Source organism: Amblyraja radiata, chromosome 4, assembly GCF_010909765.2.
Source record: "Amblyraja radiata isolate CabotCenter1 chromosome 4, sAmbRad1.1.pri, whole genome shotgun sequence".
Lineage (NCBI taxonomy): Eukaryota > Metazoa > Chordata > Chondrichthyes > Rajiformes > Rajidae > Amblyraja > Amblyraja radiata.
The window spans coordinates 52,711,649-52,738,860 of NC_045959.1; the positions used below are offsets into that span (position 1 = coordinate 52,711,649).

Here is a 27,212-nt window from a genome sequence, read left to right on the forward strand (position 1 = left end):
CCCGCACAGGTCATGGAGAGAACGTGCAAACTCCGTACAGACAGCATCCATAGTCTGGATCGAACCTGGGTCTCTGACGCTGTACGTCAGCAACTCTACCATTGCACTACGTCGCCCCTGCTGGTGAAGCCTAATATTTTACAGGAGAACATGGATAGGTGACGTTTCAGCTCGGGACACTTCTGTTCTCCAGAGATGCTGCCTGATCCGCTGAGTCACTGTGTCCTTTTTTTGTAAACTAGCGTGTGCACATCCTAGTGTCTCATTGTTAGATATTAGATATCATCCAACCGCTTAAATATTTTAGTCATGAGCCACAAACCTGATGGACCAGAGGTTCCACTCTTTTGGACTTTCGGTGTAATTTACCTGAAGTGACAAAACCTGCTTGAGAACTTGCTGGAGTGCAGCACGGTGGCGCAGCAGTAGAACCACTGCCTTACAGCACTAGAGAGCCGGGTTCAATCCTGACTACGAGTGCTGTCTGTACGGAGTTTGTACATTCTCCCCTTCACCTCGTGGGTTTTCTCCGGGATCTCCGGTTTCCTTCCGCACTCCAAACACGTACAGGTTTGTATGCTAATAAGCTTGGTAAAATTGTAAATTGCCCGTAGTGTGTACGATAGTGTCGGTGTACGGGTTGATCGCTATTCTGCACGGACTTGGTGGGCCGAAGGGCCTGTTTCCACGCAGTATTTCTAAACTAAACTAAACTTTAAGCAAAATTTGGATCTAGCATTTGTGCCAGTAGGAAAAAAATTGACAGTGTCAACCTAGATCTTTGTGTTCTGTTCTTCAGAGTGTTTCTTTACCCAATATTCAAACTCAGAGTGCTATTCGTTGACGCTGGTAGCAAGAAATCCTGGCAGGTGGTAGCCATGAGTTATAACATCAAACAGGACAGCACAGGAACAGGTCCTTCGGCCCACAATGTCTGTGCCGAACATAATGCCAAGGCCAACTCTTACAGGCCTGTACACAACCCATATTTCTCCATTCTTGCATAACCAAAAGTCACTTAAATGCCACTTTCATATCTAACTCCCACCATTCCCAGCAGCATGCTCCTGACATTCACCAGGCTCTGTGTAAAGAAACCTGGCCGCACATCTCCTTTAAACTTTGCCCTCTCACCTTAATGGGATGCCTTCTAGTACTTGACAATAGACAATAGGTGCAGCAGTAGGCCATATGGCCCTTCAAGCCAGCACCACCATTCAATGTGATCATGGCTGATCATTCCCAATCAGTACCCCGCTACTGCCTTCTCCATATATCCCCTGACTCCGCTATCTTTAAGAGCCTTATCTAGCTCTCTCTTGAAAGTTTCCAGTGAACCGGCTTCCACCGCCCTCTGAGGCAGATAATTCCACAGACTCACAACTCTCTGTGTGAAAAAGTGTTTCCTCATCTCCGTTCGAAATGGCTTACCCCTTATTCTTAAACTGTGGCCCATGGTTCTGGACTCCTCCAACATCGGGAACATGTTTTCTGCCTCTAGTGTGTCCAAACCCTTAACAATCTTATATGTTTCAATAAGATTCCCTCTCATCCTTCTAAATTCCAGAATATACAAGCCCAGCCGCTCCATTCTCTCAGCATATGACAGTCCCGCCATCCCGCGAATTAACCTTGTGAACCTACGCTGCACTCCCTCAATAGCAAGAATGTCCTTCCTCAAATTGTTATTTCCATCCTGGAAAAAAGGATCTGATTGTCTACCCTATCTATGCCACTCATAATTTTATATACTACCACCAGGTCTCCCCACAACCCCCGCAGTTCCAGAGAAAATAATACAAGTCTATCCAAACTCTCCATGCAGAAAATACCCCCTATTCCAGGCATAGATAGGGTAGACAATCAGAACTCTTTTTGGATGGAAATATCAAATATTAGAAGGCATCGCTTTAAGGTGAGCGGGCAAGGTTTAAAGGATTAGTACGGGTGTCAGTGATTACAGAGAGAAGGCAGGAGAATGGGGTTGGGAGGGAGATGTAGATCAGCCATGATTGAATGGCAGAGTAGACTTGATGGGCCGAATGGCCTAATTCTGCACCTATCACATGACCACCTCTGCATAACCACCTCTGCATAATTTCCGAAGCATCCATATCCTTCATGTCATGGGATGACCAGAATTATGCATCATAATTTCCTAGCAGGTTGCTCTACACATTCTAGAAATTGCATAACATATGACGACATTGAGGCATTCTTTATAAATGTATGGGTTTGCATTTTATCTCAAGATGACTTCAGATCAAAGAATGCCACTTGGTCAGTTAACAGTTTATGAAGTATCTTTAAGTAACACCAATATTATCAGGCAAGGGGGTCGAAGGTTTGTGCATGTACACCTCCAGATTCAGGGACAGTTTCTTTCCAGCTGTCATCAGGCAACTGAACCATCAGAGCAGTCCTGACCTCCCATCTACCTCATTGGGAACCTTCAAACTATCTTTATTCTGACTTTACTGGACTTCACCTTGCACTAAATGCATACCTTTATCCTGCATCTGTACACTGTGGATGGGTCAATTGTAATTGTCATCTTTCCACTGACTGGATAGCACATGACAAAAGCTTTTCTGTGCACCTCAGTACACGTGACACTAAACTAAATTCAAACTCAAACACAAATGTTATACCCTTTATCCTGTATCTGTAGACTGTGGAAGGCTCGATTGCAATTATGTATAGTCTATTGGCTGACTGGATAGCACGCAACATTGAAGCGTTTCACTGCATGTCGGTACATCTGACAATAATAAACAAAACTAACTTAAACTGGCAGGTTCTCCCCCCTAAGTAAGTTCCGTTACCTAAAGAAACCCCAACAGCTCCTGAATCTTGGCTGAGAGTGGCAACAGGATGAAGGCAGTCCTTCTGTTGCTGCCTGTTTCCAATGCGTGGGAGCGGAGCTGACAAAACATTCCCTGTACACTTGGCACGTTGGTGCTGTTTCGATGTTGTTGGGGAACGCTGATTGAAAGGTGCAGAGAAAGATCGAGAAACATTCACAGACTCAAACTCAAAATGAAATCACTTTGAATTACAAAGATGAAACGGTATGTTGCATGTCAAGCTTTATGGGTAAATGGTGATTTGAGTTGAAGGGATGAAAGTGAATAATACTACATTTTTATTATCACGGTGATTCGGCAAAGAAAATTTCTCTCCTGGATTTTCTCACACAATAGATCTTTATTATGAGTTGGATCTTACTGCCTGCTGTTCTGGTCTCGTTACAGAAAATACATGATTATTGGAGAGGGTACAGAGGTCATTCACAAGCTATGATGAGACTCCATCCAGCTAGAGATAGACACAAAGTGCTGGAGTAACTCAGCGGGTCAGGCAAATCAGGGCCTGCAACCGATGACCACTGGCAGGGAGGTTCCCAAATAGGCCAATAGTTGGTTAGGGATGGTGTGATCCCAAGAGGGATACATCGTGGCGAACTGCGGAACTGGTTAACCCGGTTTTAATGGGGGGACAGGCAGGTCAGAGGCGGGTGTTTGCATAAGTAACCTAAAATTAGAGTATTCAACGTTCGTAGGTTGTAAGCTACCCAGGGACAGAAAGGTCCATATGTGCATGTGGCCTCACTCTTGCCCTTTGACTCCAACTCACCCCTGACATGTTATCACCATCCCCCTGACCTCCCTCTTTCCAATTCCAGACCTGTCCACCTGGCGTTGCTTTCTTTAGAAGGCTGAGGGAAGAGCAAATTGAGGTCTAATGAGGTTATAAATTTCTATTTCCAAAGTCTATCCATCAATCACAGGAAAGCTTGGAGCAGAGGAGGCAGAGAGGGGACATGATAGAGGACTAAAACGTTATGAGAGACATAATCAGGAAAGATAGTTATTGTCTCGTTACCGTATTCAATGGCAGCACAGGCTTGAAGGGCTGAGTGGGTTGTGCTCCTATTTGCTCATGCTCTTGTCTGTCGGTTTAGTGTCCATAATGACGATGTCAGTAGGCAGATGCAGCAAGTGATGGAGATGGTAGACAATCAGAACCTTTCTCCCAGGGTAGAAATGTCCAACACTGGAGGGCATAGCTATAAGGTGAGAGGGGTAATGCTTAATGGAGATGTGCGGGGCAAGGTTTTTACACAGAGAGCGGTGAGGGCCTGGAACCAGTGCTTCCACACCTCAAAAAAACATTTAGACAATAGAGTCCCAAATTTCCTGGAATTTGATCAAAGTGGAAACACACCCTGGAACGCATTACCTAGGATGGTGGTGGAGACAGATATGATAGAGGCTTTTATGAGACTTTTAGATAGGCATGTGAAAACGCAGGGAATGGAGGGATATGGATCATGTACAGCAGATGAGATCAGTTTAACGTAGCATTATGTTCGGCACAAACATTGTGGCCGAAGGACCCGTACCTGTGTTTAGTTTAGTTTAGCAATACAGTGTGAAAACAGGCCCTTCATCCCACTGAGTCCTGCTGACCAGTGATTACCCCTACGCCAGGTCTATCCTACACATAAGGAACAATATATAAGGCAAATGGCATATCTGCCGTTGTGGAAAACGTTAGGGAGACACCATTTTGGGATTCTAAAGCTAGAATGCATTTGATTAAGGTGAGAGAGAGGAGGTTTAAATGGAATCTGAAGGATAACTGTTTTGGACAAAGACTGTCTGGCATTTGGAATGAGCAGTCAGAGGAGGCGGTGAAGGCAGGAACAGGAGAAACATTGAACAGAGTCTCAAGAAACTGCGGATGCTGGAATCTTGCGTGAAAAACGAAATGCTGGAGTAACTCAATGGGTCAGGCAGCATCTATCGAGAACACACCTAGGACATACATAGACTGGTACCAATGGAAGAGTCTGAAGAAGGATCTTAACAAAGTTTTCCAGAGATGCCTGACCTCCTGAGTTACTCCAGCACTTTTTGATCTAAACATTAGAGCACGGGGCAACAGGGCGTTTTCACAGCGCCAGAGACCCGGGATTGACCCTGACCACGGGTGCTGTCTGTACGGACAGTTTGTACGTTCTCCATGTGACCGCGTGGGTTTTCTCCGGTTGCTCCGGTTTCCTCCCACACTCCAAAGACATACAAGTTTGTAGGTTAATTGGCTTCTGTAAATTGTCCCTTGTGTGTAGGATAGAACAAATGTATGGGCCGAAGGGTCTGTTTCCACTCTGTATCTTGAGACTAAACTAAACTAAATGAGGAAGAAGACAATATACTGATAATGGTACTATTCTGCACAAGGACAGAGGGATCGGGGTGTGTTTATACATTCATCTTTAAAGGGAAGGACATATTGAGAGATTAAACCATATGGGATTTTAGGGCTTATTGATAGAGATACAGGATACAAAAGCAGTGATGCTATCTTCAATCTGCACAAAGAAGATTTGTTAGGCCACACTTGGAAAATTGCGTCCAATTTTGATTACTTTTGGAAGGACGTCAAAGGCTTGGAGAGATTTGTGAGCGGGGAAGGTTTAAGAATTGGTTTGGCTTTAAGAGAATAAATACGGAGGTATTATTTCCACTGACAGGAGGGTACATAACCACGCACAGAGATTTAAAGTAATTGACAAAAAATCAAACTGAAGGTGACGATTTTTCTTTCACACAGTGAGTTGCTAATCCAAAAATCTGAAAGACAAGTGGAAGTCGATTCCAAAGTAACTTTCAGAAAAATGAATTGGATAAATTCTCAAAGGAAAACTTGTCAGTGTGGTGGGGAGACTGAAGACAAAAAGTAATCAGGTCACAGCTTGAGTACGGTGTATAGCTTTGGTCATTACAGGACAGATGTGATTGCACTGCTGACTGTGCATAGAAAACATTGCCAGGACTGAGATATTAGTTTAGTTTAGTTTGGCTTATTGACACGTATATCGAGGTACAGGGAAAAACTAATTAGGCCGTTCGGCCCATCAAGTCTATTCTGTTGTCCAATCATGGCTGATCCATCTTACTCTCTCAACGCCATTCTCCTGCCTTCTCCCCATAACCCCCGACACCCATACTAATCAAGAATCTATCAAACTCTGCCTTAAAAATATCCGTTGACTTGGCCTCCACAGCCTTCTGTGACAATCAATTCCACAGATTCACCACCCTCTGACTAAAGAAATTCCTCCTCATCTCCTTCCTAAAAGTACATCCTGGATACTATCCAGGTCCTATCCAGTTAGCAGAAGGACTAAACATGGTTACAATCAAGCCGTCAACAGTGTACAGATACAGGATAAATGGAATGATCTTTAGTGCAAGATAAAGTCTGATTAAAGATAGTCCGAGGATCTCCAATGAGGTAGATAGTCATTCAGGACCGCTCTCTAGTTGTTCATAGGATGGTCCAGTTGCCTGATAACAGCTGGGAAGAAACTGTCCCTGAATCAGTGCGATTTCACACTTCTGTACCTCTTAACTGATGGGAGAGGGGAAGAAGAGGGAGTGACCAGGGTGCGACTCGTCCTTGATTATGTTGGTGGCCCTGCCAAGGCAGCGTGATGTGTACATGGAGTCAGTGGAAGGGAGGTTTGTTCATGTGATGGTTTAGGCTGCGTCTACAATATTAGTTGTGATGAAAGATGGTATGGACAGCTTGTCATTGCATTAAAGAAAGCTGGTTGAATAAAGTTCTGAGGAGTCTACTCTAATTAAACAGGGTGGACCAATTACCCTCAGCAGAAGGGTCAAAACCAGAGAGCAGAGATTTAAAATAGTTAGTAGAAGGTTTAGAGGGTAGATGGGACGACTTTTATTATAATACAGAGTGTGGTGGGAACTCACTGCCTGAAAGAGTTGAAGAGGCATGAACCCTTGCACCAGTTAAGCAGCACTTGGATATATTTCATTTAGCTTAGAGATGGAAAGGGAGGTGGGGGCAGGGGGAGGGGAAAAGGGAGAAATGGGTGCAAAAGAGAGGTGGTCAGAAGGGGAGGGGGTGTTTGTAAGTTAGTTATCTAAAATAGTAAGATTAAACGAGAACTTACCAGTTTGAAGTTTGATCTTTATTTTATGAGGAGTTACGATGAGGGATTATGTGAAGACCCCGCCAGCACGCATGCGCCACATTCTTCAAAGCAGCGGTGTGGAATCACAGAAAATAGTAATTGAAGTAAACATAGTAAAGACAAGGAGAACTAAGATACCAGTTGACCTTTATAATTGAGGGCGGGATAAACACTTACTATATGTGCATAAATGCTCGATCAACGTACGACATACTCTAATTCAATACAAAACATTACATAGACTATATTATTCAAAAACTAAAATAAATAAACTTTTCCCCAATGTCTCACCCATTTGTGATAAATGTCAGTCACAAGAAGCTACCATAGCGCACTCTTTTGTTTTTTGTATAAAAATCCAAAAATTCTGGAACGAAATATTTGAAATCTTCACAAAATTATTTAAAATAAAACTTGTACCAAAAGCAGAATGGATCATTTTTGGAATATCGGAAGGTAACCCCGAATTAAACGTGTTTCAAAAGAACTTACTTAATTACGGGCTAATAATGGGAAAAAAAGCTTATACTCAAATTTTGGAAAAATGCTCCAATACCAACAATAAAAATGTGGGTTTCAAACATGTTCGAAACACTACACTTGGAAGAGATGAGACTCCTCCTAGCAGGCAAAGCAGACCACTTCCAAAAGACGTGGTCTGCATTTATGGAACTATTACAAGTAGAAGGTGCAATAGTAATTTAAAATATAAATGGTACCAGGATCTGGTAACGGGGGGTATAAAATAAATTAAAAAAAAAAAAAAAATTACGGTTGGTATATCCTTTTTTGCGGAGTTTTGTGTTACAATAGAGCGATTGTTTTTCCTTTTTTTTCTTTTCTTTCTAGGGTCTAATTTCCTTTCTTTACTTCCTTCTCTAACTTCTTCCCTAAGGGGCTTTCTTTTCCCAACACTTTCCTGCACCATCACGATTCTTGCTCACTTTCCTTACTTCTTTTATTTCTATCTTTTTTAAAGCTCGAAAAACGAAGTGGTACAACAAATGTATTAAGATATATGTGATGTGTATTATTGTAATTTACTGTACTTCTAATTAAAAAATAAATAAATAAATAAATAAATAAATAAATAAAGATAATTGAGGGCGGGAGCGGAGGGCACGTAATCCCTCATCGTAATCCACATAAAATAAAGATCAAACTTCAAACTGGCAAGTTCTCGTTTAATCTTACTATTTTACTTCGGAGTCACGTGAGTGACTACGTGAAGATTTTAAAGCTCTGTGATTTCAAGCCGTGGAACAGTCCATGCTTCACTCACTGCCAAAGTCATTCAAGGGAGGAAGTATGTTATTGTATTCAGACATGCATCCAATTCAGGCAATAACAATTTGTTTTAACAAAATAATCCTCCCTAGGGCTAAATATATTGCAGAATTCAAACTTGATTCTGCAATACTGCAGGTTTGGTTATTGGCTTATTATAAAGAATTGGAAGGTCTTTCTCTTGACCATCCTGCTGTAGCCAGGATATGGTCCATAGGCACTTCCTTGTCTCTAGCTGCCGGTGTTGCTGTTGCCCATGTGGATAGAAACTTAAGATGTCAGTATCCACCCCAGCAGCTCCCAAGCCTGTTTGAGCCATCTAGCGATGGTTAGTGCTGATACCCGGCCATTAGGCTGTTTATGGCTGCCCATAGTGCTAATTTACTTCCTCTTAAGTTTTAGTAGTTTTAAGGTATAACAGAAGGTGTGTCATTACACATAGTCGGGTGTCAGTTGGGTATATCTGGAATTCCAAATTTTGTCCTGATGATCATGGTCTATCTTGTTTAACAAGCTCTAATATGCGAAGTTATCTTTTCTGGAGATGCCATCATTTATCCCAGTCTCAGTTTATGTAGAAGCTGGACCCCTAGAGCTGAGACCAGTACTATCAGCATACTGTTTTAAAATGTCAGTTCCCCCCCCCCCCCCCCCCAGGGACAGGGACATTGCGGTGCCCCTAGCAATTTTAGTACAACACTGACGTTCTATATCTGGGAGTACTTCCCTCTAGGACGGTTGGTGTTGAAATAATCCTCATAAGTTTGACAACTAGAGGGTGAGATCCCATGGAGAGTTGACGTGGCGCCTGCCACCAGCAAGCTGACAGGGCACTCCTGCATAATTATAGTACTGCAGCTCAGTCCTTCATCTACCTGAAGGCAGGATAGGAATTCCCAGGACGTTGGTGGTTGTCGCTGTATTATACGCTACACCAGCCCTTGTTGATTCTTGATAGGCTGCCGTGATCAAGCTCATGGTCCTGTCCGCCAGTCCGGATCTAGAATGGTGGACTATGGTTCAGAGACTATGTCCGAGACCACAGGGATCCATGGCTGTGTAGGCCAATCAGGTACTTTCAAGACACTTGATGTTGAGTCCATATGTGTTTTTGCTTAGGATCCGACTGATGAGGCAGGAGGGAAAAACATTGTAAACAATTATTCCGCATTAAGTGAGTAACGTCCATTGCTGCTGCCCCAAGTGTGGTTCACAAGCGGCATATGTTGGTAACTGGTGATTGGGTCTAGATGCAAATGGATCGATATCTGGTGTCCCTCTTTTGGTAATATCAGCAACTTTTTTGTGGTCCAACAGCCATTCGATGCTGTCATTGAATTTTCATGACCTGGTATGTGGCTCAGTATTGAGCTTACCTGGTAGGTAAGTTTGCTGATAGTCAAATATGTATGTTAACACACCATAGCCAAATATATTGGCCAGATTGACACATGGTATCGATCTTTTCTCCCATATGATTAATATATAACCATATAACCATATAACAATTACAGCACGGAAACAGGCCATCTCGACCCTTCTAGTCCGTGCCGAACACATAATCTCCCCTAATCCCATATACCTGCGCTCAGACCATAACCCTCCATTCCTTTCCCATCCATATAACTATCCAATTTATTTTTAAATGATAAAAACGAACCTGCCTCCACCACCTTCACTGGAAGCTCATTCCACACAGCTACCACTCTCTGAGTAAAGAAGTTCCCCCTCATGTTACCCCTAAACTTCAGTCCCTTAATTCTCAAGTCATGTCCCCTTGTTTGAATCTTCCCTACTCTCAGTGGGAAAAGCTTTTCCACGTCAACTCTGTCTATCCCTCTCATCATTTTAAAAACCTCTATCAAGTCCCCCCTTAACCTTCTGCGCTCCAAAGAATAAAGCCCTAACTTGTTCAACCTTTCTCTGTAACTTAGTTGCTGAAACCCAGGCAACATTCTAGTAAATCTCCTCTGTACTCTCTCTATTTTGTTGACATCCTTCCTATAATTAGGCGACCAAAATTGTACACCATACTCCAGAATTAGCCTCACCAATGCCTTGTACAATTTTAACATTACATCCCAACTTCTATACTCAATGCTCTGATTTATAAAGGCCAGCACACCAAAAGCTTTCTTTACCACCCTATCTACATGAGATTCCACTTTCAGGGAACTGTGCACAGTTATTCCCAGATCCCTCTGTTCACCTACATTCTTCAATTCCCTACCATTTACCATGTACGTCCTATTTTGATTTGTCCTGCCAAGATGTAGCACCTCACACTTATCAGCATTAAACTCCATCTGCCATCTTTCAGCCCACTCTTCCAACTGGCATAAATCTCTCTGTAGACTTTGAAACTCTACTTCATTACCCGCAACCCCACCTATCTTAGTATCATCTGCATACTTACTAATCCAATTTACCACACCATCGTCCAGATCATTTATGTACATGACAAACAACAGTGGACCCAACACAGATCCCTGTGGCACCCCACTCGTCACTGGCCTCCAACCTGACAAACAACCATCCACCATTACTCTCTGGCATCTCCCATTCAACCACTGTTGAATCCATCTTGCTACTCCACCATTAATACCCAACCATTGAACCTTCTTAACCAACCTTCCATGAGGAACCTTGTCAAAGGCCTTACTGAAGTCCATATACACAACATCCACTGCTTTACCCTCATCAATTTCCCGAGTAACATCTTCAAAAAATTCAAGAAGATTAGTTAAACATGACCTTCCAGGCACAAATCCATGTTGACTGTTCCTAATCAGACCCTGTTTATCCAGATGCTTATATATATTATCTCTAAGTATTCTTTCCATTAATTTGCCCACCACTGACGTCAAACTAACAGGTCTATAATTGCTAGGTTTACTCTTAGACCCCTTTTTAAACAATGGAACAACATGCGCAGTACGCCAATCCTCCGGCACTATTCCCGTTTCTAATGACATTTGAAAGATTTCTGCCATAGCCCCTGCTATTTCTACACTAACTTCCCTCAATATCCTAGGGAATATCCTGTCCGGACCTGGAGACTTATCCACTTTTATATTGCTCAAAAGTGTCAGTACTTCCTCTTCTTTGATCCTCATAGTTTCCATAGCTACTCTACTTGTTTCCCTTACCTCACATAATTCAATATCCTTCTCCTTGGTGAATACCGAAGAAAAGAAACTGTTCAATATCTCCCCCATCTCTTTTGGCTCTGCAGATAGTTGGCCACTCTGACTCTCTAATGGACCAATTTTATCCCTCGTTATCCTTTTGCTATTAATATAGCGGTAGAAACCCTTCGGATTTACTTTTACCTTACTTGCCAAAGCAACCTCATATCTTCTTTTAGCTTTTCTAATTTCTTTCTTAAGATTCTTTTTACATTCTTTATACTCCTCAAGCACCTCATTTACTCCATGCTGCCTATAACTATTGTAGATCTCCCTCTTTTTCCGAACCGTGTCCAATTTCCCTTGAAAACCATGGCTCTTTACAATTTTTACGATTTCCTTTCAACCGAACAGGGACATAAAGATTCTGTACTCTTAAAATTTCACCTTTAAATGTACTCCATTTCTCTTCCACATCTTTCTCATAAAACAAACTGTCCCAATTTACTCCTTTTAAATCCTTTCGCATCTCCTCAAAGTTAGCCTTTCTCCAATCAAAAATCTCAACCCTAGGTCCAGTTTTGTCCCTCTCCATAATTATATTGAAACTAATGGTATTGTGATCACTGGACCCGAACTGTTCCCCAACGCATACCTCTGCCACCTGACCCATCTCATTTCCTAACAGGAGGTCCAGTACCGCCCCTTCTCTAGTAGGTACTTCTATGTATTGTTGCAAAAAACTATCCTGCACACATTTTACAAACTCCAACCCATCCAGCCCATTTACAGAATGTGTTTCCCAGTCTATGTGTGGAAAATTGAAATCTCCCACAATCACTACCTTGTGCTTACTACTAATATCTGCAATCTCCTTACATATTTGCTCTTCCAATTCTCGCTCCCCATTTGGCGGTCTATAATACACCCCTATAAGTGTTGCTACCCCTTTCCCATTTCTCAGTTCCACCCAAATAGCCTCCCTAGACGAGCCCTCTAATCTATCCTGCCAAAGCACTGCTGTAATATCTTCCCTGATAAGCAATGCAACACCTCCACCTCTTGCCCCTACAATTCTATCACACCTGAAGCAACGAAATCCTGGAATATTTAGTTTCCAATCACAGCCCTCCTGCAACCATGTTTCACTGATCGCCACAACATCATACTTCCAGGTGTCAATCCAGGCTCTAAGTTCATCCACTTTTCTTACAATGCTCCTAGCATTAAAATATACACATTTAAGAAACCCACCCTCTCTTATTCTCTGATTATTTTCTTTTTCTTCTCTCTCCCCTACATTTTGGGTCAGAGTGCTAACATTCTCTGCCCCCTGCTTCACACACTGACTGCTAGCTTTCCCAATTTGAGTCCCTCCCCCCAACCATACTAGTTTAAAGTCTCCCCAGTAGCCTTTGCAAATCTCCCCGCCAGGATATTGGTCCCCCTTGAGTTCAAGTGCAACCCGTCCTTTCTGTACAGGTCGCACCTTCCCCAAAAGAGGTCCCAATGATCCAGAAACTTGAATTCATACCCACTGCACCAGTCCCTCATCCACGCATTTATCCTCCACCTCGCTCCATTCCTACTCTCACTGTCGCGTGGCACAGGCAGTAATCCTGAGATTGTTACCTTTCCAGTCCTTCTCCTTAACTCTCTACCTAACTCCCTAAATTCTTCTTTCAGGACCTCTTCTCTTTTTTTACCTATGTCGTTGGTACCTATATGCACCACAACCTCAGGCTCCTCTCCCTCCCATTTCAGGATTTCTTGGACACGTTCAGACACATCCCTGACCCTGGCACCAGGGAGGCAAACTACCATCCGGGACTCCTGTCTGCGTCCACAGAATCGCCTATCCGACCCCCTGACTATAGAGTCCCCTATTACAATTGCCCTCCCCTTCTTTTCCTTACCCTTCTGAGCAACCGGACCGGTCTTTGTGCCAGAGGCCCGGCCGCTGTCGCTGCCCCCAGGTAGGCTGTCTCCCCCACCCTTACTCAAGCATGAGTACTTATTTGGGCTCTTGGGGCTGAAGTTAGCCCATTAGGCAACGCTATGCCCTGCCATAGTTGCCCCATCCAGTTAAATTTTAGGTATCGACAATGATCCCTCCATGTCTCCCAAAACAAGTGTAATATTCCCCCTGTTCGTACAGGTCATACACCTTTATGTTCTGGAAGGAACCAGAACCACCTACTTACCTGGTTGCCGGTGATACATCCCTTTCTTCAATTTCTGCCTCTTCTGCGGAAGAGGTGCCGGAGCGCGGGGTTGGCACGTTTTCCATGAGGGTCACTCTGGGCCTTGGCCTGAAAGGACCTTCGTTGTGCTGCGCGGCCCTCATGCTTTCACCAGCGTCCTGGTGTTGATACCTGCTGGTGGTTGCATAGGGGTGCTGTCGTTGCTGATGACGCTGTTATGAGCCCGACGGCTTTGATCTCTTTGTTGAGCTTTTCTCTGTACCATCGTCTGGGCGAGTATATACCATCACTGTGATATTATCAATTCGTAGGCGGACATGCAGATGGTGCATTGTTAGCAGTAGGCTTTTAGACCATAAAACGCACCCAACACCAGTGTTTTTAGTAATTAATTATTTTGTAGGTTTATCCAAGTCTGCTTTACTCTTTGGCAATGTTACAGACATATGGATAACGTTAATTGTAAATCCCAGAAAGTCCAGTTGTGGATGCCGTCGACTTAGATTTATCTGGATGGAGATGACCCCAGAGTTTCACCCTATGTTTGGTAGCTAAAACTGCTGATTTAGCTAGATCAGGGTTTTTCCCCCACAATTGATATATCATCAAGATATGCCATGACAATATGTTTTTGTTTCTAATATTGCCAAGGCCCGTTTTAATATCTTGGTGAAAAGTCTTGGGGCTGAAGTTAGCCCATTAGACAACGCTATGCCCTGCCATAGATGCCCCATCCAGTTAAATTTTAGGTATCGACAATGATCCCTCCATGTCTCCCAAAACAAGTGTAATATTCCCCCTGTTAGTACAGGTCATACACCTTTATGTTCTGGAAGGAACCAGAACCACCTACTTACCTGGTTACCGGTGATACATCCCTTTCTTCAATTTCTGCCTCTTCTGCGGAAGAGGCGCCGGAGTGCGGGGTTGGCACGTTTTCCATGAGGGTCACTCTGGGCCTTGGCCTGAAAGGACCTTCGTTGTGCTGCGCGGCCCTCATGCTTTCACCAGCGTTCTGGTGTTGATACCTGCTGGTGGTTGCATAGGGGTGCTGTCGTTTCTGATGACGCTGTTATGAGCCCGACGGCTTTGATCTCTTTGTTGAGCTTTTCTCTGTACCATCGTCTGGGCGAGTAACCAATGATATGCCCGCTGTCAGAAGTTTTGAAATCTTCTGTAGTTTGACCTCCTGGGTTTTTGTGCCAGTCCCACTGTACCCCCAGATCGCATTGTTGCTGCAGGCATTTTTTAAATGAAGTAAAGTTCACAGGAGGCCTATACTTCTGCGTAATTTTGTTGCCTGTTCCTGCAGAAGATGGAAGTACAGGTAGTCGATGCTGGCCGCCAGCCTGGTCTGTAATGGTACTTTTCGTTGATCCGTAATTTTGGTGATCACTCCCAGTAGCTCCTTAGGATTCTGCACCCCCTGCACAATGTCGTTTTCTTCAGCCACGTCCCCTTCTTCTGGACCAGCCCAGCCCTGGTCCACAATGCATTCCTCTATCGAGGGAGATGCATTGTTTTACAGCCCTCGATAAGGTGCTGTTGTGGAGTGCGAAGACTCCCATAGTGAGCTTGCTCCATCTCCCGGAACAAGTCACGGGCGGACCTCTGCTGCACTCAGGCAGCGCGCCCCTTCGGCCGGACTCAGATGAGTTTGATCGGCCGGGCTGAATCCTGCTCGGCTTTGCCTCCAGCCTGCTGCGCTGCTTTGAGCTGTACGACTCATGACGCTGGATTCAGCTTGGAGTCGGTAAGTGGACCTTAGTAACCACGCCAACGGTCACTTTCACTGTCCTTGGGCAGTGCGTCCTCCTGGCCGGACTCCCCGAGTCTATCGGCCCTACCGACTCCTGCCTGCCTGCAGCCCGCTGTGTTGTTTCCAGGTATACAGCTCGCGGTGCTGGGCTCAGCCTGCGCCGGTCATACCGGCTGTCGGCTGCCGGAACCTTCCTAGTTCCTCACAGCCTGCGGTCCTGGAGCCGCTGTTTGCCCATGGTTGTGGGCTGCCGGAACTTTCCCTAGTTCCCTGCAGCCTGCGGTCCTGGAGCCGCTGGACGTTAGTGGTGTCGGCTGCCGGGACCTACCTGGTTCCCCGCAGCCTGCGGTCCTGGAGCCGCTGGACGTCTAGAGTTGTCGGCTGCCGGGAACTGCCTTGTTCCCCGCGGCAGCCTGCGGTCCTGGAGTCACTGGACGTCTCTGGTGTCAGCTGCCGGGACCTACCTGGTTCCCCGCAGGCAGCCTGCGGTCCAGGTTAGTTTTTTCTTCCCCTTGTCCAACGTGCTGTGACATAAAGCACAGCAAGGGGAAGAATACAACTTCAATTTTTCCTTACCTGTGTAGGTCCGTTTGAATTTTTCCCGCGGGAGCGCTCCACCCCCGCCCGTCGCTGTTGCACTGCGTGAGACGCAAAGTCGTGCTGGCGGGGTCTTCACGTAGTCACTCACGTGACTCCGAAGTAAAATTGGAGATTAGCTTTAGTTTAGAGATACAGTGTGGAAACAGGCCCTTCGACCAACAATCAACCACACACAAGTACTATGTCACGCAGACCAATTAACCTACAAACCTGTACGTCATTGGAGTGTGGGAGGAAACCAGAGCTCCCGGAGAAAACCCGTACGGTCTCAGGGAGAACATACAAACTCCGTACAGGATCAGGATCGAACTTGGGTCTCTGGCACTGTAATGGACCTGTCTCACTTAGGCGACTTTTGAGGGGACTGCAGGAGACTATGCAGTCGCCACATGGTCGCTACATGTTTGTGGGTGGTTGCCGGGGAGTCACCTCCATGGTCACGAGGGGTTCCCGCATTCTGGGAACTAGTCTCGGTCTCATTATGGTCGCCTTGAATTTTTCAACATGTTGAAAAATTAGTGGCGACTAGAATGAAGCCGCCATGGAGTGTAGCGAGAATTCTCGTGCCGTAGGTGGGTCGCCAGGAAGTCCTAATGGGTTGCCAGGTCGAAGGTTCTCGGAGGTTATCGTAGGTTGTAACCGGTGCTGACAGGTGAATTTCATTGGCTCATTGGGGATAATAAAGGTAAGCAGCAGTTTTCAGAACTGACCGGTAATGTTAAATGTCCGCCGAGCTTCACAGCTGTGTAGCTCTGGCTTCTTAAAAGTTGTCTCCACTCCTTCTCCCCCCTTCTCCCACCCCCCCTCCCCCTCTTTTAAAGGACTTACCGTACACTGTGCTTTAGCCATCTTATTTACAGCGCCAACCTTCCTGTTCATCGCGGTGTGTGTCTGTTTCACCCTGGCTTTGCACCGTGTGAATTTACTAGACAGCTCTCACTCCGCTTGCCCTGTCCCCCACCTGCACAACAGGCTGGTGAAGGAAGCGATGTGTTTGTGTGTGTGTTCCACTCTGACAGTCGCCGTTCCATTTGCCGGTTGTTCAGGATTGACAGTCACCGGCAGCCCGCTGAAAAACCGCCCAAGCGGGACAGGCCTATAAGGCAGCAACTCTACTGTTGCATCAATGTGCCGCCCTAAGAGAGGGGTGAGGGGGGCAAACTTTAAAGGAGATACATAGGGCATATTGGGTGTGCCATTTTACACCAATTTAAGAGACCTAAGATAAGCACATGAATATGCAAGGAATGGAGGGATTATGGATCACGTGCAGGCAGAGGAGTTTACTTTATCTTTGCGTCATGTTAGGCAGAGCCATTGTGGGCTGAAGGGCCAGTTCCTGTGCTGCACTGTTCTGATGATTCAATGGGACTTTATTATCACATGTAACAAGGTACAGTGAAATGCTCTATTGTATATGACCCGGTGATATTATACAGCCGACCTCACCCAGGCCGTACACAAAGGCTGCCACGTTTCTGGTGCCGACAAAGTTACATAAAGTTAATCGAACGGACTTGACTTTTTCTTTCAATGGTGAACCAGGCCTGCCGCCACGCGTGGCAGCGGGCCACCCCCTGCTGGGTCACCCCTTCAATCTCGGCGACCCTCCTTGCTCTCAGTGGCGTTTGTCCCCCTTCGCTCTCGACAGTCCACCCCGATGTTCTATGTTGCAGAGGCACAAGGGGCTGGATGGTCTACTGTCGTTGCTACATACCTGTGAGTGCCCATCCACACAGGCATGTACTGTGGGCAGTTTTAGGCGGATATTTATTATTACTTTCTTCCACCAGGGTTTTATCAATACAACGTGCCTGAATCCTTACCCGTGGCTTCTACTGTTGCGAAAATAAAAGCTCTTGATGATGACATTGGGCCAAACGCAGAAATGGAATATCGTATCATTGATGGCGATGGCCTCTCTATCCTTCAGATTTCCACCGACAAGGAGACTCAAGAGGGTATCATTACGCTTCAGAAGGTAAGACTGGTCAAAGGGAAAATAGACACAAAATGCTGGCGTAACTCAGCGGGATAGGCACATCTCTGGAGAGAAGGAATGGGCAACGTTTCAGTTCGAGACCTATATTTTGTGATGCCAGCATTTTGTGTCTACGGTGTAAACCAGCATCTGCAGTTCCTTTCTACACAAAGGGTAAATACTATAGTTCAATGGTTAAATGGTTTAATGGTACTTTATTTATCACATGTAATGAGGTTCAGATAAATTAATTTTTGTATACAGTTCAGTGCAAATACCACTGTACATAAGTACAGATACATTTCAGACAAGCATCTCAGATACAGTACAAGTGTGTTGATTAATATGGGGGTCAAATGTTATGGGGAGAAGACAGGCGAGTTGGGTTGACAGGGAAAGATAGATCAGCCTTGATTGAATGGCAGAGTAGACTTGATGGCCGAATGGCCTAATGCTGCTCCAGTGACTTATGATGGTATATGTAATGCATATCACATTTGTCAGCTATGGTGCCATTTTCAAGTCCCAGTTTGTACATGCAGGGTTCTTGACCTGACCATGTCCTGTGGCATTGCAGGGTCAGCCTGCCAAGCGCCGCTGTGGTGTCCTCCACTGCTGCTCCACAGCTGCCGGCCCTGTCCAAGCGCTCGGCCTCTTGGAGCGGCACCCAGTCTGCAGGGCGTCCAGCTGTCCACTACACCATCGAGACACCCGCACTCCCTCCCCCGAGCCAGTCTGCTTACCGGCCATCCGTACGACACCTTCTCCTCTGAAGTGTGGGAATAAATGTTTTGCTGGTTAAACTGAATTCCGTTGGAGAGTGAATGGTGAGAAGCCAATATAGTTCCAGGAATTCTCAGCAAGTTCTCGAGATGCAGATGTACAAGAGGTTGGTGAGGCTGCATCTGGAGTATTGTGTTCAGTTTTGGTTACTTTGCTATAGGAGTGATATTGATAAGCTGGAAAGTGCACAGAGAAGATTTACGAGGATGTTGCCAGGACTTGAGGGCCTGGCCTATAGGGAGAGGTTGGGCAGCCTATGACTTTATTCCTTGGAGTGCAGGAGGCTGAGGGGTGATCTTCTAGAGTTGTGTAAGATCATGAGGGGAATAGATAGGGCAATTCTGTGGCGTTCATTGCCATAGATGGCTGTGGAGGCCGAGCATTGGGTATTTTGAAAGCAGAGATTGATATGATCTTGATTGGTAAGGTCGTCACAGGTTACTGGGAGAAGGCAGGAGAATGTGGTTGAGAGGGAAAAATAGATCAGCCTTGATTGAATGGTGGGGTAGACCTGATGGGCCGAATGCCCTATTTCTGCTCCTATGTTTTATGGTCTTATGGGTGTCAGATAAGGAGAGAATAATAGTGAAATGTGAAGCAAGAGGGAGGGATATAGGTGAAAGAGAGCATCTTTCATGTTCTCCAAAGATGCTGCCTGATCCTCTAAGCCACAGTGGACAGCTTGATTGTAATCATATATTGTCTTTCCACTGACTGGTTAGCATGCGACAAAAGCTTTTTACTGTACCTTGGTACACGTCCCTATAAAATAAATGCAAACTCAGAGTTACTCCAGCACTTTGTGTGCTTTTTTTGTTAAGCAGCATCTGCAGTTTCTTGTCTCTCTGATGTTTGACATTGTCATGGGCAAGAACATGGATTTTAATGCGTTACCATCTGCGTTGCTTGAGGAATACCATATTTTCCTCACTGGAGCGATGAAGTGTATAACAGATCTTGAGATGACAGGTTACACATACATTTTCACCACTGTCACATGTAATTACTGTCTTTTTGTGTCATCCATTGCTTTATCAGTTACAACGCAGCACTTTGGCTGGTCTCCAATTTGTCTATGAATCTATATATAATGTCTACTGCAGATGGAAACTGACCCTGTCTTTCCAACAGTAATCCCACATCCAGCCTCTGTATCAAACCTTCCAATTCTGCCCTTAAACCGTTATCACAATATCTGAAGTAACTCAAAGCTTTTAAGACATCGAGGACACCAGTCAAGGACGTTGCTGCACATCTGTGTTGACGTTATCAAGAATTTAGTTTAGTTTAGATTAGTTTAGTTTAGAGATACAGCACAGTAACAGGCTCTTCGGCCCACCGAATCCGCACCAACCAGCGATCACCGCACGCTAATACTATTAGGCATTTAGATATCACGAGTAAGTTCAAAGTAAACACTGGCATATAATGGCTGTGGTTCATGTTCTAGAAGCAGTATGAGGCCATTTGGCCCATTAAGTCCCCTCCACCATTCATGGTTGATTTATATTTCCCTCTCAACCCCATTCTCCTGTCTTCTCCCCATAATCCTTGACACCTGTACTGATCACTAATCTGTCAATATCCGCCTTCAAAATACCCATTGACTTGGCCTCCACAGCTGTCTGTGGTAATGAATTCCACAGATTCACCACCCTCTAACTAAAGAAATTCCTCCTCATCTCCTTTCTAAAGGCACGTCCTTTTATTCTGTGGATATAACCTCTGGTCCTAGACCCTTCCAGTAGTGGAATCGTCCTCTCCACATCCACTCTCTCTAAGCCTTTTACTATTCGGTAATAGTGCCAGAGAACTAGAAGAGTACAGCACAGGAACAGGCCCTTCGGCCCACAATAACTGTGCCAAACATGATGCCAAGGTAAACTAATCTCACCAAACTGCATGTGATCTATTTCCTTCCATTCCCTGCACATCCATGTGTCCACTTAAAAATCTCTTAAATGCCACTATCGTATCTGCTTCCACCACCGCACCTATTCCAGGCACCCACCCTCTGTGTATAAAAACCTATTCCAGGCACCCACCCTCTGTGTATAAAAACCTGCCCCTCACATCTCCTTTAAATAAAGCCAGTCCTCTAAGCCCTCTTATCTTTGACATTTCCAAAAAGGTCTGTATCCCCGAGCTATGCTTCTCATAATTTTGCTATATTTCTACCAGGTCTCCCTTCAACCTCCAACTTGCGAGAGAAAATGAACCAAGTTTCTCTAACCTCTCTTTATAGCTTATACCCTTCTCATAGTCACCTACCAATAGTCCCACTGAGTCCGCGCCGACCTGCCACAACACGGTATACTAGCTCTAGCCTATACACTAGAGACAATTTATAGAGGGCCAATTAACCTACAAACCTGCATGTCTTTGGGATGTGGGAGGGAAGCGGAGCACCCGGAGGAAACCCACGCAGTCACAGGGAGAATGTGCAAACTCCACCCGAGGACAAGATCGAAGCCAGGTCTTTGACGCTGTGAGGCAGCGGCTCTAGTAGCTGTGCCACTGAGCCAACTGATAAAAAAGACCTTCAAGAAATAAAATACTTTACCTTTTGATCTTAGGGGGCGGCACAGTGGTGCAGTGGAAAATAGCTGCCTTACAGCGTCAGAGACCCGGGTTCAATCCTGACTACGGGTGCTGTCTGTACAGAGTTTATATGTGATCCCTGTGATCGCGAGGGTTTTCCCCAGCTGCTCCGGTTTCCTCCCACACTCCATAGACATGCAGATTTCTAGCTTAATTGGCCCTCTGTAAATTGTCCCTAGTCTGCGGGATAGTGCTAGTATATGAGGTGTTCACTCGGTGGGCCAAGGAGCCTGTTTCCACATTGTATCTCTAAAGTATAAAGTCTAAAGTCCAAAAATATCTGCATGAATTATGGCTGCTCATCTACTATAATATTTATTTTATGGGTCAATTCAGAATGAAGTGGTGCAGCAGTTAGAAGAATGGATTAATTCTCCAGAGAGTGCCGAGCAGATTCATCAGTAATGTTGCCTGGGGTGAAATCTTTCAGTTATGCGGAGGGAATAAAAACACAAAGTCCTCTACAGATGCTGCCTGACCTGCTGAGTTACTCCAGCACTTGGTATTCCATGCACAATTCCAGTATCTGCAGTTCCTTGTGTCTTCATCATATTGCAAGGTGCACACATAGAGAGAGCAGATTTTCTCCTTCAAGGGTATTAATGAACCAGATGGAGTTTTAAAATCATCCAGCAGTTTGTGATCACCATTACACATGATTTAATTGAATCATCAATACATACAGCATGGAAATGTGCCCTTCGGCCCAACTCTTCGATGCCGATCCAGATGCACCATCTAAACTAGTGGGATTAGCCTTTGTTTAGCATATATCCCTCTAAACCTTTCCAATCCATGTTCGAGTATCTTTTCAAAGTATTGTATTTAGTATTTAGAGATACAGCATGGAACCAGGCCCGTCGGCCCACGCCGACCATCGATCACCCATTCACACTAGTTCTATGTTATCCCACTTTCACATCCACTCCCTACACACTGGATGGAGTTAATTTACAGCAGCCAATTAACCTACAGACCCGCATGTTTTTGGGTTGTGAGAGGAAATCAGAGCACCCGGTGGAGACCCAGATGGTCACAGGGAGAAGGTGCAAACTCCATGCAGACAGCACTCCCTTGTCTCTGGCGTTGTGAGACAACAAGTCTACCCGCTGCACCACTGTGCTGCCCTATTATAGAACCTGCCTCAGCTACCTCCTTTGGCAGCTCGTTCCATATACCCTCCACCTTATGAAGGTCTAGTTTACTTTTTAGAATACTGCAATAATGGCTACATTGCTAAGGTGCCACAATGGTAATTTTAGTCCAGGCCTAGAGTAATTCTGCACAGAACAGGCCCTTCAGCCCAGCATGTCCATGCTATCCCTTAATACCTATCCATAGTCATCACATATCATTGAATCCAACCGAATGATGAAAGGCCTATATAGAGTGGAGGTGGAAAGGATGTTTCCTGTAGTGGGAAAGTCTGGGACCAGAGGGCACAGTCTCTGAATAAAAGGACATAACGTTAGAATGGAGAGGAAAAGGAATGTATTTAGCCACAGGGAAATGAATCTGTGGAATTCATTGCCACAGATGGCGGAGAAGGCCGTCATTGTGTATTTTTAAAATGGAGATTGATGGGTTCTAGATCCGTCAGGCAGTCAAAGGATATGGGGAGAAGGCAGGAGAATGGGGTTCAGGGGAAAAAATAGATCAGCAATGATTGAATAATTGGCGGAGCAGATTTGTCGGGCTGAATGGCCTAATTCTGCTCCTACTTCTGTCTTATGCGCTTTTACCAGCACTTGGTCTAGATCCTAACATGCTTTGGCAATTCAAGTGTTCATCCAGAACTTTCTTAAATGTTATGCGAATCTCTATCTCCACCACCCCTCATGCTGTGCATTCACCGTCTAGGTGAAACAAAATTCTACCGCAGAATTTTTCCCCTCCTAAACCTTTTACTCCTTACCTTAAACCCTCTGGTCTCTCTTACCACTGCCGGGGAAATGTTTCTTACCAGCTCTGCCTCACATAATTTTGTGCAGGAAGCCTCCAGATTATGACAGGGTTCCGTTCCTGAGAACTGCGACCTACCACGACGATGCCTGGATGAGGAGGTATTAGCTACAGAGAGAGGTTAGGCCAGTGGTTCCCAATCTTTTTTAGCTCATGGCCCCCTTGGGATCTTTTAATTTTTCTGTGGCCCCCCCTGACATTATTAGCGGAAAAAAAGTACTTCAATATTATAATACCTTCCATAAAAATATCAGTGTCTATTAATTGCACATATATTCTTTTTTATTCTATTCAACAAACATCAAAAATATTTTGTGGGTTCAATAAAACAACCATTTATAATCATACATTAAAATATATATTTCAACTACATAGATTTAAATTTATTAGAACTGAAATTTAGGAGGCAACAGGGTGGTAGCTCTGCGGCCCCCTTCATTGAACCTGTGGCCCCCTAAACCCCAATTTTTTTCTGTGGCTCCCCTGAAATTTGCCATGGCCGGCCCCAGGTTGTGAATCACTGGGTTAGGCTACATTTGGAGTAGTGTCTGCTATTCCCAAGAGGTTCGCGGCCTACAGGGGGAGCCGAAGACCAGAGACCAGGAGGATGGAGCTGGCGACGATGGGCGAGGAGCGAGGCCGGTGGGAGAGGAGAGGAGAGGGAACCGGGGTCTGGCCCACCGCGACCCTCGTGGTCGACTACGGGACGCATCTTCCCGGGAACAAACGTGGGCGGGCAAGGAGAGGGACATGGCATCTAACGGAGGAGATTGCTGGAGGCCCGCAACAGCCTGGGACTTGCCTGGAACAGCACCCCACATAAGAACTAGAGTGTGGACTTTGAAAACGACGCCAAAACATGGTGCCTCTTGCATGCAGGCTCAGTGGGCTATTATGTACATTTGCTAATTTGGGATTGGGGGTATAATGGCAACACTCTACTGGACTGGTTGTAGGATAAAGAATTTCACTGTGTTAGCACTTTGCGCATGCGTCAATAAAGGCACCATTGAGCCATTGAACCATTCAGTCCTGGTCATCCCAATACAGGAAGGATGTGGAGGCTTTGGAAAAGGTGCAGAGGAGGTTTACTGGAGCGATGCCTGAATTAGCTACAGGGGTTGGACAGACTTAGATTGTTTTCTCTTGAACACCACAGGTTGCGGGGAGACCTGATAGATGTGTATAAAAGTGTGAGAGACATAGATAGGGTAGGAAAAGGAAGGAAAAATGCTAGAGGGCATAGATTTAAGGTGAGAGAGGCAAAGTTTAAAGGAGATGTGCGGGACAATTTTTTACACTGAGGGTGGTGAGTGGCTAGAATGAGCTGCCAGGGGTGGTGGTAGGGGCAGATACGATAGTGTCATTTATGAGACTATATGCAGGAAATGGAGGGATATGGATTATGCAGGTAGATAACTGCTGGTCTTGGCATCATGTTCAGTCCAGGCATTTTGGGCTGATGGGCCTGTTCTTGTGCTTTACTGTTCTATGGTCTATGTTAACTGTTCATAACCTGAACTGTTCGTAATTAACCTGCAAACATGTACGTCTTTGGAGTTTGGGAGGAAACCAAAGCACCCAGAGGAAACCCACGCGGTCACAGAGAGAACTTACAATCTCCGTACAGACAGCACCTGTAGTAAGGATTGAACCTGGTTCACTGGCGCTATGAGGCAGCAGCACCTACGCTGCATCACCGTGCCATAGAAGGGTCCTGTCCCAAAGCGTTATCTGCCTCGTTTAGTTTAGTTTAGTTTATTATCACGTGTACCAAGGTGCAGTGAAAAACTTATTTGTTGCATGTTAACCAGTCAGCGGAAAGACTATACATGAATACGTTCATTACAAATACATGATAGAGGGAAGGGAATGATGTTTAGAGCAAGATAAAGTCCAGTAAAGTCCGATTAAAGATAGCCCGAGGGTCTGCAATGAGTCGCTTAGGACCGCTTTCTAGTTGTTGATAGGATGGTTCGGTTGCCTGACACCAGCTGGGAAGAAACTGTCCCTGAATCTGGAAGTATGCATTTTTTCACTTCAGTACATCTTGCCTGATGGGAGAGGGGAGAAGAGAGAGTTACCGGGGGGAGACTGGTCCTTGTTTATGCTGGTGCCTTGCTGAGGTAGCATGAAGTGTAGTCAATGGAATGGAGGTTGGTTTGCTTGATGGTCTGGGCTGCATCCACAACTCTCTGCAATTTCTTACAGTCTTGGATGGAGTTGTTCCCAAACCGTGCCATGATGCATCCTGATAAAATGCTTTCTACAGCACACCTGTAGAGGTTTGTAAGAGTTGTTGGGGACATGCCAAACTTCCTAAGCCTTCTAATGATGCAGAGGTGATGGTGTGCTTCCTTGGAAATTGCTTCAATATGGGTGGTCCAGGCCAAGTTGAGTGCAGAAGTAAACGGATGATGTTGGTTGGATGCGTGCATCTATCTGAAGGCACTGGTGTCTAATAGTAAATTAAAGTGCCTTCCAAGAACGTCCTGTCAAATTAAGCATTATTTACGTCAAAGTGGATGACAGAAAAATTGAAGCTGATTCTCTTGATTGATTTTTATTTTGCCAAATCTTAAACGCTGCCAAGTTAGACAATATAGATTGATTCTGAAACTGTTAGTCACCAAAGCGGCTTGTTGAGGCTTCCACTTTGAAGGATTAATGTCTAGTCCAGGGGTGGGGAACCTGCGGCCTTAAGGCCATTAAGTGTGGCCTTTTGCATGAATCCAAATTTTGTAGAACAAATCCTTTTATTTTTATTAATGTGGTTTTGTTCGTCTTTTATTATTTTAATTTTAATCTTAAAATGAACGTATTTAAAATACCAAAAAGTAAAAGAAGATTCAATGAAATAATCCTCCCCGACTGACGTCCACAATTAAAGCATTTGTAAGTCATGAGGGCTATTTTAACACCTGTTATGCTGATCATTTAGTTCGAATGTGACTCTAGAATGTACATTAACTTTGACATGCACGAAAAATGCTTTCTTGCTTTTCAACCACTTATTGCTGCGAATCTACATTCTCCTACCTAACCCAAATCAAGACGCCCTTAAGGTCACAAAAGACGGATACTCATCTAGAAGATCAGCTGAAACTGCGTACCTATGTTGCAACCAAATATTCAAATGCTTTCCCACAAAAAGCAGTGGAAACAAAGCCATTAAAAGGTTAATTAACTTTAGAATTAACAATTATTTTTCATTTTCTTGAAGTTAGTAGATAGTAGTTAGATTTTTACAAAATAAGGTACATTTTGAAGTATAACATTGAAGTTTCTTGAATGTGGCCTTATTAGATTACAGCTAACAATGCGGCATTCCAACATGAAACGGTTCCCCACCCCTGGTCTAGTCTTTCCCAACTTAAATGCAGGCACAGTGGCATAGCTGGTAGAATTAGATTAAATTAAATTAGATTCCTTTATTGTCATTCAGACCTTTCGTTCTGAACGAAATTTCGTTGCCTGCAGTCATACACAATAATAATAAATAATAAAACATCCAATAAACACGTGCTGTAATTGTTATATGGTTATATGGTTATAAACACAAATTAACATCCACCACAGTGAGTTCACCAAGCACCTCCTCACTGTGATGGAGGCAAAAGTCTTAGTCTCTGTCTCTTCCCTCCTTGTTCTCCCTCTGCACTGAGGCGATCCAGGCCGATGATGCCGCCCTCCAGTCCAGCGGACGCAGCTGTAGTTGCGGGAGCTCCGGAAACAGGTTACCAACCTGCAACCTGCGAGCTCCCGGTCGTCCACTGGGCCGGCGGCCGAACCTCCGAAGTGATGTCGCCGCCGCCGCAGCTCCGATTCGGGCCGCTGCCGAAAGCCGGATCCCCACCTCAGCGAGTTGGGCCGCCGCCGGAACGCAGCCTCAGCTCCG

At 45.0% G+C, this 27,212-nt stretch overlaps 1 protein-coding gene across 5 annotated transcripts in view; it reads left to right on the forward strand.

Annotated features, from left to right (window-relative positions):
* Positions 1 to 27,212, forward strand: part of LOC116972101 (cadherin-7-like) — a 291,858-nt gene that overhangs the window by 213,942 nt on the left and 50,704 nt on the right. For all 5 annotated transcript variants that reach the window (XM_033019446.1, XM_033019447.1, XM_033019448.1 and 2 more), the window contains one exon: positions 17,781 to 17,968. In XM_033019446.1, the coding sequence (XP_032875337.1) occupies positions 17,781 to 17,968 (188 nt within the window). The remainder of the gene's footprint in view (positions 1 to 17,780; positions 17,969 to 27,212) is intronic.